General features: G+C 34.3%; 1 protein-coding gene across 4 annotated transcripts in view; it reads left to right on the forward strand.

The window, feature by feature from the left end:
- The window catches only part of SMOC2 (SPARC related modular calcium binding 2), a 276,372-nt gene that overhangs the window by 132,379 nt on the left and 131,131 nt on the right, over positions 1-12,862 (forward strand). For all 4 annotated transcript variants that reach the window (XM_007484917.3, XM_007484915.3, XM_056819061.1 and 1 more), the window contains exon 5: positions 8,981-9,028. In XM_007484917.3, the coding sequence (XP_007484979.1) occupies positions 8,981-9,028 (48 nt within the window). The remainder of the gene's footprint in view (positions 1-8,980; positions 9,029-12,862) is intronic.

Consider the following 12,862-nt stretch of genomic DNA (forward strand, 5'->3'; position numbering starts at 1 on the left):
GTACAAAAATGTTCATAGCTGTACTTTTTGTTACAGAAAAGAAAAACAAATTTAAAAGATGCTCATTATTGGGAGAGCAGTCAAATGGAAAACAATAATAATGATAATTAGCATTTATATAGCTCTTATTTTTTTTGCCACTGTGCTAATCACTTTCTAAATATCTCACTTTATCCACCGAACAACCTGGGAAATTAGGTGATATTATTATTCCCATTTTATAATAAGTAAATTGAGGAAGAGGTTAAGTGATTTTCCCAAGGTCGCATAGCTATTTGGTCATATTTGAACTTGAGTCTTCCTGACTCCAGGCCCCATGCTTTATCTACCCACTGCCTACAAATTATAATTTATAAATTCAATGGAATATAATTGCAGTGTAAGAAAGAGAAAAATAATAAATTTAGAGAAACCTAGGATGATGAAGAATTAAGGAGGCACAACCAGGCTGGCAAATTATATTACTACAAAGATATAAAGGGAAATCTTTTTTGAAATATTTAAGAATTTTGATTGATTGAATTGATAAGTTATGGGTTCAGAAAACAAAAGATTAAGAATATTTCTCACCTCTTGGAAAAGGATGATGGACTAGAAGTACAAGGTGAGACATTTTCAGAAATTTTCAATGTGTAGATTTGTTTTTCCATGAACATTCTTGGGAAGTCAATTGATAGTAATAATGATTCAAAAAAAGAGAAAGAAAAACGCATCAATGAAACATTTAAAAAATACATAGAAGAGAACAGAAGTTCAGAAAATGACAAAGATGAGTAGGATAATTTTGTAATATTATGTTAAATTGAATACAAATTTAAAACCAAACTATTCATCATAAATCCCATTTTAATATACAATCTTCCTTTTCTATTCTCCTTTGCATGTTTAAATGTTTTTTTCTCATTATTTGTTGTTTGTTATGTCTTCCATATATCTATATATGGATATGTGAAGAAAGGTTTTCAATCTAAAGATTTTGTTTGAATTTTCAATTTAACATTTAGGTAAATTGAGCAAGTCACTTGATGTCTCTCAGTTGTTAAATTTAAAAGTGAGATTTTAATTTAATTAAATTAATTTATTTTAATTAAATTAAATTTCCTCTCATAGTTGTTGGGCAGAATGAACTCTGTCAATATTAGAGTGCTTTGAGAGTACATATTATTTCTTTGTGCTCTTGATTAATTATTATTAATAATTATATTTAAAAGAAAGTTTTCTTACTGATACCAATTTACCTTCACCTCACAAAAAGTATCCTATGGCTCTCCTCTCCATGGAATCCTGAGATATTAGAGCTCATAGAAACACAAGATGTTATCTGGTCCATTTCCAATGCCTATGTTTTACAGTTAGAGGAACTGAAACTCAAAAGATCACAAAGCTAGTTCTTGGCACAACCAGATCTAGAACCTAATTCTCCTGACTCCCCATATACTGTTTTTTCTAAAACTCCTCAGCTGACTCTTCTGGTGAGTCCTGGACAAGAATGGCAGAGACTAAATTGATGTTTCTAATCCCGTGTTCTGAATATCTCTTCTTACTTCCTGGTCTATGGTTCTCTTCTTATGTGTCTTCCTTTTAGTAGGGACTGTGTCCATATTCTTTGGCTTCAAAGGTGAATTGGAATGTTTGGAATATGTATATCATTGCTACTTTTCATAAAACTTTTTAGTTCAATTGTGTAACAATCTGATTTATCCGACAAGATGGAAGAAATAACTAGATCAACATGGTCTAGTAGTCTTAAATAAAAAGATGAGCTCATTAACAGCTATTTAATTTAATTCAAGTAACATTTTTAAAGCTCTTACTATCTACCAGGTGCAGAGTATTAAGAGACAAGAGAAAACAAATTTCAGCCATCCAGGAACTTATGTTTCTATCTGGAAGTGGCAGAAGGGGTAAAGAATATAACATTTACTGTAATACTCTCAATATACTGTAATATCTGAAAATCTCATCAATGTGACTATTCCCTCCCAGGATATATTGTAGATGACAGTCCATCCTTGCCCATTCTATGTGATTCTCATCCTTGGTCTCCCATAAGTTCTGTCTGAGGAGTTAGGAGGTATTCACTCATCAATATGGTGGCTTTCCTATGGGTCTCGACACATTAACAAAAGAAGGGGTCAGGTTGGTTGTCAATAACTTATCCTTTGCTCTTGTTGTATGAGTGATCCATGTCTATGATAATATCCTTTCCATGGTTTTCTTCTGTTTGTTCCCAGATAATTAAATATAAGGCTAGTTGAAGATGAAGAGAATACAAACAATTAAGGGAATGGAAAAGGCTTCTTATGGAAAGTTTCATTTAAGTTGTGATAGCTTAGAGTACCTGTTTTCTGGTTACTACTGTTAACTATAGTGTTTATAAAAATAAAAAAAAAATGGTTCAGTGAACATGGTAAGTATGTAGACCTCCAGGGCCTGTGGGTATATTTTGCCAAAGAAAAGCCATCTGGCATTATAAATCTGTCCCAGAGACTTAAGAATTCCAGAGATGGATAAATCACCACAGACTGGCTTGTTTAACTTTGCGCTGATGGACCGATCAATCCAGCATGTTAAACAAGTGCTTAGCTGCAAAGATCTGAGCTCATTAAATGCACTCACTTCTCCTTTAACAGTCAATATCACAGATCTTTCTTTTCTTATTTATTTTTAAAGTGCATTTAGAGCTTGTGAAACAGGCTTTTTTTAGACCACCAATTCATTTAACATAATACTCTGTACTACATGGGGGTTGGCTTTGGCACCAACTTGCAACTACTAAATGCGGCTTGATTTGAAACAATTATTCTTAGAAATGAGAGACTTAATAGCTCATTATTCTTCCCTTAAACTATAGCATTTCCCCCTCCTGTTGTATGTTTTGGAGTTTCTCTCACAAGTAATACATAGCCTAATTGCTGAAAAGACCACTCTCTTAAAAAATTAAGATTGAAATTGGGTGAGGTCTCACAGAATCTGAGAGACTGAAGGAAGTAGAATGATTTATCTTTAGGAAGAAATATGAGTGGGGTTTTATGAATTGTCTTTATTATGAAAATAATGATGAGACCCCATCTCAACCAATATTTCAATGAATTTATGGGCATGTAAATAAGTTCACCAATTTATGAAATCTTTGTTGTTCTAATCCACATTCACTAGTGTCTTATCTCTTTCTTTCCAACAATGTTTAGAATCTTTTCCCACTTTTGATTCTTGACTGCAATAAACATACTGCAATGTTGTTCCATGAACGCAAATTTCTCTGAAAATATAGAAAGACAAGAAAAAATAGTATTAAATTGCTTTTTACTCCTGGGCACATTTTAGTTTGCATGCTTGAATTGTCCTACTGAGAATAAGGTTAAGCTGTTTTCCATCTTCCCTGAAGACAGACTAAGCGAAAACCGGCTTTCATTGGAAAGTGGCCCAAAGTCATTGGAATTGACTATATGACCTCTCAATATATCTTTCATCTCTATGATAACATAAATTATATATTGAACATCTTAACTGCCTACTTATTTAGGGAGACTCTGATATCTTCTTTTCTAGAATTAAAAATAGGCTATAACTTATTTTTAAAAATCTGAAATGATTAAAGTGATCATGGTAATGAACAGATAATCCTGATCTGTTTGCTTATGCTTTGGGGTTTATTGAAAAGAGGGCAGGGTTGAATCCTAGCTCTGCCATTACTATCCTGTGTGACCAAGGGCAAATCACTTAACATCTTGCTGCCCCAGTTTCCTCATTGTAAAAATCCAGGGTTGGGACTTGGTAAACTCTAAAGTTACTTCCAATTTCATTGGAACAATGCCTTTCTTTTACTTTGGATCCATGATGAAATAAGCTCTTCCAATTTTTCATTCTCCTGCTGTACAAAAATCTAATAGTTGCCTGTCCTTTAATTTGGCTCTATTTTCTTTGGTTTTCTGATTCTGTTTATAATGATAACATTACTATAAATATTATTTAGCTTTTTCAGAAGTTGACACATTCAATGATAGTTAAAGGTCACATTAAGAAAATTGGCATTTAAAGTAATATTTATATATGGTCTTTTATTTGATCCATAGCATTCTTTGCCCTATTTTACCATTCTGCTACCATCATTACATGATACCCATATCATGACATGCAGTTAAACAAATTAGTCCATTTATTTTGAGCAGACACTACAGATAAAAAAATAACCCAGAACACAATAGAAGACAACCAGAAAACTTAGTTCTAGGGAAATTTTGTAGCATATTTAATAATCCCAAAGAAAGCTAGCTAGTAAACACCAATATGGTGATGCTATATGGCAATGAATCACAGAATACCACAAAATCATTAGAATGACAATTGCAGGTGATTGAAATAAGCACAGATTCATGGAGGGCTTACATGGCCCACAGCACATTACTAATGATGATTCATCTCTAAGAAATGGCATAGAGGATGTCACCAAAAAGACATGCATGATTAGAAAATGAGATGGACTGGTCACATAGCAAGAATAAGGGATCTTAAATGAAATCTCACAAATATCCATGGAATAACAAGACACACAAGAGGAACTGCCATTCCATGGGTGAATCTATGGAAGATTTAGGAAAATATATAAGAAGAAGAAGCTCTGATCTTTACCAGTGGAAGAAGTATCATTGATAATGAGTTCTTAGATCAATAAAATCATTGTCAAGACTGCCTAAAATGAGAAAGCTAGACCAATAGACTATTGAAAGTTTTATAATTATTTAATAATTATATTGGTTATCTTTGATAAAACAACTATAGCTGGGAGGTAAGGATAAATAATAACACAAGCCTTGAATTCTGATTTACTATCCTTATCTACGTTTTTTTCAAAAAACTGAGAAAATAATTTTATCTTTCCCCTGACTTAGTTTTAAGTTGAATTTAGGAAATGTTTGTGTATAGTCTTATGGACATTATTGTCATAATTATTCAAACCACTTATGTTGTTTTTCAATGTGTATAAATATGTGTTGTACAATTATATTCAGAAATATTAATAAAGTAGTTATTATTTATTTCAGCTGGTGTGGTTATAAGAAATGGAAAATGCCACATGGGTCATGTCAGGAAGTCATAATTTGAAATGATGGAAATAAACTGATGACTAAATCATTTAAGTGGTTAAAAAATAAATCTGGATTTCTTAAGAAATTATATATATGGTAAAAACAAAAAAATAATTTTATGTAAACTTTAGGAGAAGACCACACACTGAGAATATCAGTTGTATATTTTCTGGGGAAAATACAGATGTTCAAATCAATGTTTTGACTTGGAAATTCAGAGACAGTAAAGGTTAGGAAAGCTAAATGGTTAGTGTTAGTCAACATCTAAATATAGATATAAAACTGGGCAAACCATGAAAAATCATATTAAAATTTTCCTTTGACAAAACAACACAAATAACTTTTTATAGGTTGTAGTCATCTTAATATGTATTGTTGTCCCAACCTAATAATGTTGGTAGAAGAAAGTAACTAGTTTCTACCTTAAAGTTGTATAACCATACTATAACACTATCCTGTAACTCATTTAAGATAGAAAAGGAAGAGCAGTTTATTTCCAGAAAGGAAAGTTACAGAGTAACAACTTTGCTTTAGCAGTGTCTTTTAATTGTGTCAGGTTATTCTTTTTGGCAGGTTTCTCTTCATTCTTAATGTTAAGGTAGTAAATAGAGATGATATAAAAGCAAAGCAGTGACAGTGTCATCAGACATAAGCAGAAACCCTAGGTCACTGTTGGCAAACCTTTTAGAGATTGGGTGCCCAAACTGCAACCTTGATCTGCCTATGAGCCCCCACATTATCCCAGACAGAAGAATGAGGAAGTGCTTACATCTGGTTGATGGGTAGAGGGCTGGGGCATGTGAAAAATGCCCTCCAGTGCTGTGGAAAGGGCGACCACAGCAGTCCCTTCCAGCAGGCAGGGGCACTTGTGCCATGGGTTCACAAACACAGCCTTAAGAGTATCCTGAAGAGAAAACAACAATGTATGACCCAGACTTCTGTCCCACTCTGCTTGCTACTCTCTGTAATGGGTCAGAATTTTTACTCTTCTTTTTTCTAATGAAATTTGGTTAGCTTCTACTTTAGTCCCATTTCTCTCTTCCCTTCAGCTCTGATGGTTGGAAAGGTGTATGTCTTTGATGCTACTCCAGAAGTCCCCTGCACTTGGATGAAGGAATTACCTAGTTTTTAAGCCAAATGGGTTGGGGAGGTTGGGGAGGGAACCCAACCATAACTATCCTTCAAAAACCCTTCTTGTCTTCCTCTAATGCTAAGAATGGCTTATTTATAAGAAGACAAACTGAGAGATAACAGCAGTAGCCCCAATAAGCATTCCTGAAAGTATAAGACCTACAATTTTTGTAAAGACATACTTTAACAAAATAACATCTTTTTTAAAAATTGCTTTCATATTATCTACAATTTTCAATATATCTTCTTCTCTCTCTCCCACTGAAGCAGCAACACCTTATAACAAAATATAGCACTCTGTTAGGCTTAGTTCTCCAACCTACCTCTCATAGGAAGTTAGGTACCCAGAAGAAATGGCTGCTATTATTCTCATAGTTCTAGGTGTAACCCTCTGGGTGGTTAGCCTATTATCTTTGTAGTTTATGAGCTCCTATTTGTACACTTCACCTTAACAATTAGCCAGTAATTCAATTATCTTTTTTACAAAAGGCATTTATTCAAATAGTAACAGTAGTTATAAAACATTTCCTCCAAAATCTAGAACAGACTTTCCCACAAATACACATAAAGTCCGTGGGAGGAACAGTATACACAAACATAAATCATAGATTTAATTAGGCATATATGTAGGGAACATAAGGCAACTCACAACTCTAGACCTGCAGGGCTTACCCACACTTTTATTTTCTGGAAGATGCTCATGAAGTTAGTTGTGGACTGTGATATTGGTGATGGATGAGTGACTTTTGTCATGGATGAGTTGTTTACCTGGACCTGATCCTCTCAAGGCTCAGCATCTCAGCTGGGTGGATCAACATGCCTTACTCAAATTGATCAGATTCACAGCTGACTTCTTACCTATCTTATTTGCTGCTGGCTTGGCTAGAGCAGGTTACTCTACATCTGGGCAAGTGATTTTGGACTGGTTTGAGTAGGTTCTTTTCCATTAGGCATCTCCTGGCAGATTTAGCCCTATTTTCTTAAATAGACATAGCATTTCATTTGGAGAGTTTTATTTCCTAGACTCCTTAGACTTGTTCTTAAATGGGCAGCAGCAAGCCTTTAGCCTTGACTTTGCTGGTTTTTATGGTGTTTTTAATTTTTTCAGCTGGAGTGTGAAAGCTCTTATCAGAAAAAGCAATGAGCCTTAATTTAAGATTGAAAATAAAAGCCATTTCCCTTTGACTTTCTTAGAGTTCTATGCAAGAGGTGAGAGAATTGTGGCCTTTTCTCTTCAATAATTCTTAATCTTTCGGAGATGTTCAGTCTGATTGTACTTTCCAGACTTCTATTGGGTCATATGTGGATGAATGGCTGAACCCTAAAATATAAGGGATCTGTGCCCTGGGGCAAATTTGTGGTCTCAATGGCCTTCCCAGATGTTATTGAGCTATTAAAGACTAATGTCCTTTGCAGAATGTTGAATGTTTTCTTTGCCTCTAAAAGTCCTTCCCTTTGATATTTCAGTGAGTGATTTGGTATCTTCTGAACTTTAGTTTTGCTAAGTTTCAACAGAGATATTTTTAAAAATAGGAAACTAAATATCAGTTCAGATAAATTTACCAAAATATAGAAATAGAAATATGCAGTGTTACACACTGTTACCCAACTCTGCAAAGAAATGGAGATGTCTTCTCATCTCCTTCTTTGGGGGGGGGGTCTATTGGTCATAATTTTGTAGCATTTTGTTTCAATTATTTTGTTTTTATAACACACTTTTATAGAAGAAATATTTAGAAGTTTCAAATATTAATCACTTTAAGAATTTGGTGTTCTTCTAGGCAAAACCCAGTGCAAAAGTGGTATTTAGAATGATTCTTTAGAATTCTATTCTTTTCTTTGAAATGGAACCTAGTAAATTATATTTTTATAACAAAGCACTTCACATCTATAAAATGCTTTATGATTATAAGGTGTTTGTATTTTTTATTTTTTATTTTCTCAACAATTTTTGAAGTATCATTACAAATACTGTTTTTCCATTTTTGTTGTTGATCAGTCATTTTTCAATTGTTCCCAACTCTTTTTTTACCCCATTTGAGGTTTTCTTGGTAGATATAGTAAAGTGGGTTTGCCATTTACTTCTCTGGATCATTTTACAGTTGAGGAAACTGACATAAACAGGTTAAGTTACTTGCCCAGGAATGCACAGCTAAAATTTGAGGTGATATTTGAGTTTAGGAAGAATTCTTTCTGACTTGAGGTCTGTTACTGAATCACATAGCAGCTCCCATTCAATTTTGAAAGATAAGAAACTTGGGTTCAGAGAAGTTAAAGAATTTCCCAAAGATCACAAAGTAAATCCACATCAGAATCAGAACTTGAATTAAAATCTTTTGACTCTCCCATATTATATGTTTCTTCTTTTATAATACATCCCCATCATGACACCATAATGATACCAAAGAGAATATGCTGTGTTACTGGGATTTCTTGTTGTTCTCTCCAGATAACAAAAGGTACAAAGAAAGATAGTGATCTTTTTCTTTGTCATCCTTTGTTATCACTTATCATTAAAGTTTTGAATGTAGAAAGGAAATAATATGAATTTCTCCACTATTCTCCTGGGATATTAATAAAAAACTACATAACATATAAATAAAGCTATGGATCCTTAAGGCAAATGTTTGGATAGAAAATGTAAAAAAGTGGCAAAAGATTAAAAATCAGTAAATAACTGAGACAGGAATGTAAAAAAAGAGCTTCAGGTCACCAAACTGATACTAAAATACCCTTTTCTCTCATTTTTGCTTTTTTAGGTTCTATTACTGAAAAGTTGCCTCAACGAGAAGGCACAGGGAAAGCAGGTAAATGTCTTCAAATGATGTTGGAAATATTCTATATGCTCTAATATCCTAAGAAAAATATTTTTTTAAAAATTTATTAGAGGATACAGGCTAAAAAATAATTTAAAAGTACATTAAACAAGAGTTAAATGCAATTTTTGTTGATTAAAAAAAACCCTCTACATATAACCTTATGTTTATGGTGATTTTCTCAGTGGCCTATTGTGTAGAGCTGACTATACAAAACAAAAAACTTTACAACAAATACATATTTTAAAAAGGTAAAATTTTAAGAGATGACTTTAATAAATGTGTTTGGGTTTTCTAGATCATTATTTTTTGGGGGTACCCCCAACTTTCAAGCAGGATCTCATTCTTGGTGATTTTACAATATTCTTGAATTACCCTAAGATAGTTATATCCTAGTAAATGTTAACTACTATCATACTATTTTCTCAACTATCTGAGTCCTGACTTCCTTTTTTCCCCCTCCTTTCCTTCTATACTTTTTTCCATTTTCTACAGTCTGGGCCCTCTCTTGTCCTCTCAGTTTTCCACATTCTTCACACTTATTTTTGTTATGATTATTGAAGGGAAACAAGAAATAATGAGGCTTTAGTATTTTGAACAATCACATCTCACAATACAAAAACAACATACAATCTCCCTAAACTCCCCCAAAAGTCCAAGAAGTAGTTTGCAAGGCAGTGACCTTTAGTTTAATAAATAAAATCAAAGAAATGGCTTCATTACAAACATCAATTTAAAATAAGTCACTTGAAGAATGAAAGAGAACAAGCATTTATTAAGTGCCTATTAAGGGCCAGGAACTATGCTAAGTACTTTACAAATATATCATTTTATTCTCATAACAATCCTGGGAGTTAAGCGTTATTATGATCCTTATTTTACAGTTGAGGAAACTGAGGCTACAGAAATTAAATAATTGCCCATGGTCATCCAGTTATCCAAGGCCATATTTAAACTTAGGTCTTCCTGATTCCAAGTCCCTTTTTGTCACCCAGATGTTCCTGTTAACCTTGAAAAACACAGAACTAAAAAAGTAGTCAAATGAAACCAAATCTTTAATCAGGAAAAAGATAGGTCCAATAATAGGCCCGACATCACAGAGCCAAGTGCCACCAACTACACAGAGTCAAAACCCTGGGGCTCTGGGGACAGTATCTCTGGGAGAATGCACCATGAGAGATTCTCCAAAGAACAATAGGTCTTGGGGAACTTATATACATTTGGGGAACTAAAAACTGGGAAGTATGATTGAATGGCATTACCTTGGCTACAAGGAAATGAGAAGTCTAAGCCAGGATTATCTGAGGGAGACTGATCCTTTACAATGGATACAAAAGGGAAGGATGGAACCTAGGGCTGGGCTACCTGGGAGAGGAGTTTGCTACAATGGGAGAAACTACTAGGACAAAAAGGGACTTAACATTTGAGTTAGATCTACCAGTCCCACCCAACTGGGACCATCAAATACCTTAAAGTCTATTTTTTCAGTCTGAAATGGGTGAGTCTGGGAATTCCCTCAGGGTGAGTTCTCAGGGGACAGGAAAGACTTGGGGTCTCCAGATTTCAAGTTGACACTCTAATAGACAAATGTTCTTTCTCCACTGACTACAGCAATGGCATTTTATAGCTCATTGTAATTTATATGACAGTGTGAGTTAGGTGAAGAAAATACTTGCCAATAGAGAGGGATGGGTATTCCAAACCTTGGTTCCCTACCTAGTTTGCTGTTGGGATTGAGAAATTCAAAAAGAGTCTCATAAATAGAGGGGCTCTGAATACTGCATATTCCACAGTTTAATAGATTCAGCCCTACAGGATGGGTTCCTTAGTTAGGTAATTTGAATCCAGTGAGATATGAAGAATTTTTGAGGGATATTCAGTGAGTCAACAAGCATTTATTCAGATAATAAAGATATTCTAAAGTGTTTATTATATTCCAGGCACTATGTTAAGTGATAGGGATAGAAAGAAAAGCAAAAACAGTGTCTGTGTTCTCAAGGAGCTATATTTTAATGGGAGAGGCAACATGGAAATAACAAGACACATGTAGATACAAGATACACACACACACACACACACACACACACACACACACACACACACACATATATATATATATATTATACAGTGTAAATTGAAGAGGGAAAGCATTAGCATTGGGAGGAGGAAGGCATGGATTGATTGGCAACATACATTTCTTGTAGAAAGTGGGATTTGAGCAGAGTCTGAAGAAAATGATGATCAAAAGCTTTTAAATGAATGTTACTCCTGTGACTTAGCTTTAAAAGATCTGTTTAAAGTGTTCTAGAAAGAGCTATCAAAGAGCCAAGCTATAATGTACACTCCCCTCCTATTGAGCCCAATTATTTTATTGGGAGGGAGAAATCAAATATTTCATTGGTCTAGGACAGAGGTGTCAAATATACAGCCCCTGACTCCCAGTACTCCTGAATATCTCACCAACAAGGTTAAAATACAAGTGTAAATATTTAGCAAGATAAATAAAAATACAATGAAATACATATTACAATTTAAAACTAAACCAGTGTGCATCCCACAGGATTCCTTTAAATATGGTTTAGTGGTTTTGATTTCTGTTTGGAGTTTGATATCATTGTAGATCAATGATATAAAATGGGAACTTAAGTTCAGAAAACTCTTTCTACCAAAGCAAATCTGTACCTGCTTTAGAATTTTTAGACAGAGATTTGTAGAGGTTAGAGGGGTTACTGAGAATTAGCCTATCTAGAATCAGTAGAAGGTATTTGCCAGAAGCAGGTCTTGAACTCAGATTTTCCATATTCACATTCTGATTATTTATCCACAAACTCTGCGCCTCAGCCTTTGGACTCCAAAGCCACATGAGGGTACACCGTAGATGAAACTGCACAAAGACAATAGTCATTCTTGGTCACCGAGAGACTACCACTACTACTATGCCATACTGGCTCTTTCAAATCTTTTCCCTTAGGTGATATCTATATCTATTTACATAATATTTTAATCATTATTGAAAATGATTTAGATATATAGATTGTTATGTGTTTAATATAGGAAATTACTATAAAAAGATAAGGGACAGGGGATATCTGTAATGCAAGAATATGTAAGGTTGTGAGATAGAGTCAGTTTCAGAAGCAATATGGGGTTCATAGTGCCAAGGAGGAAAGGAAACAAGTATTTATTAAGTGCCATCTATGTGCTGAGCACTATATTAAGAGCTCTACAAGTATTATCTCATTTGAACTTAACAAAAATCCTGAGATATAAATCCTATTATGACCCCATTTTACAGTTGAGAAAGCTGAGGCAGATAGAGGCTTGGGGGCTCTTCCAGGGTCACCCAGTTATTAAATATATGAATCTAGCTTTAAACCCAGGTCATCCTGATTCAAGTTCCATCACTATAACTACTGTATAATTTTGTTTTCTAGTTGAGGGGAAAATGAAGGGAAATCAGTAAAGAAAAAAATAAATTAATCATTCAGTAAATATAGATGTAGGCAGTAGTTTTTTATGAGAAATATCTGGGTGTTCTAGTGAGTCAGCTCAGTATGAGTCAACAGGATCATATGACATCCCAAAGAGCTATGGCAGATTTAAATAACTTTCAGAGAGCCATAGTCTCTTAGCTTGGGTGATGATACTTCTGATTCATGGTGCCCTGGCTGGACCACTTCTGCAGCATTAGGTTCAGTTCTTGGTACCACATCTTTATGAATTCACTACTAAGGTACAGGGCAGCTAGGTGGTGCAGTGGATAGAGAACTTGGGTCTGGAGTCTAGGAGACTCATCTTCCTGAGTTCAAACTTGGCCTCAGACAC

The sequence above is a fragment of the Monodelphis domestica genome, chromosome 2 (assembly GCF_027887165.1).
Source record: "Monodelphis domestica isolate mMonDom1 chromosome 2, mMonDom1.pri, whole genome shotgun sequence".
NCBI lineage: Eukaryota > Metazoa > Chordata > Mammalia > Didelphimorphia > Didelphidae > Monodelphis > Monodelphis domestica.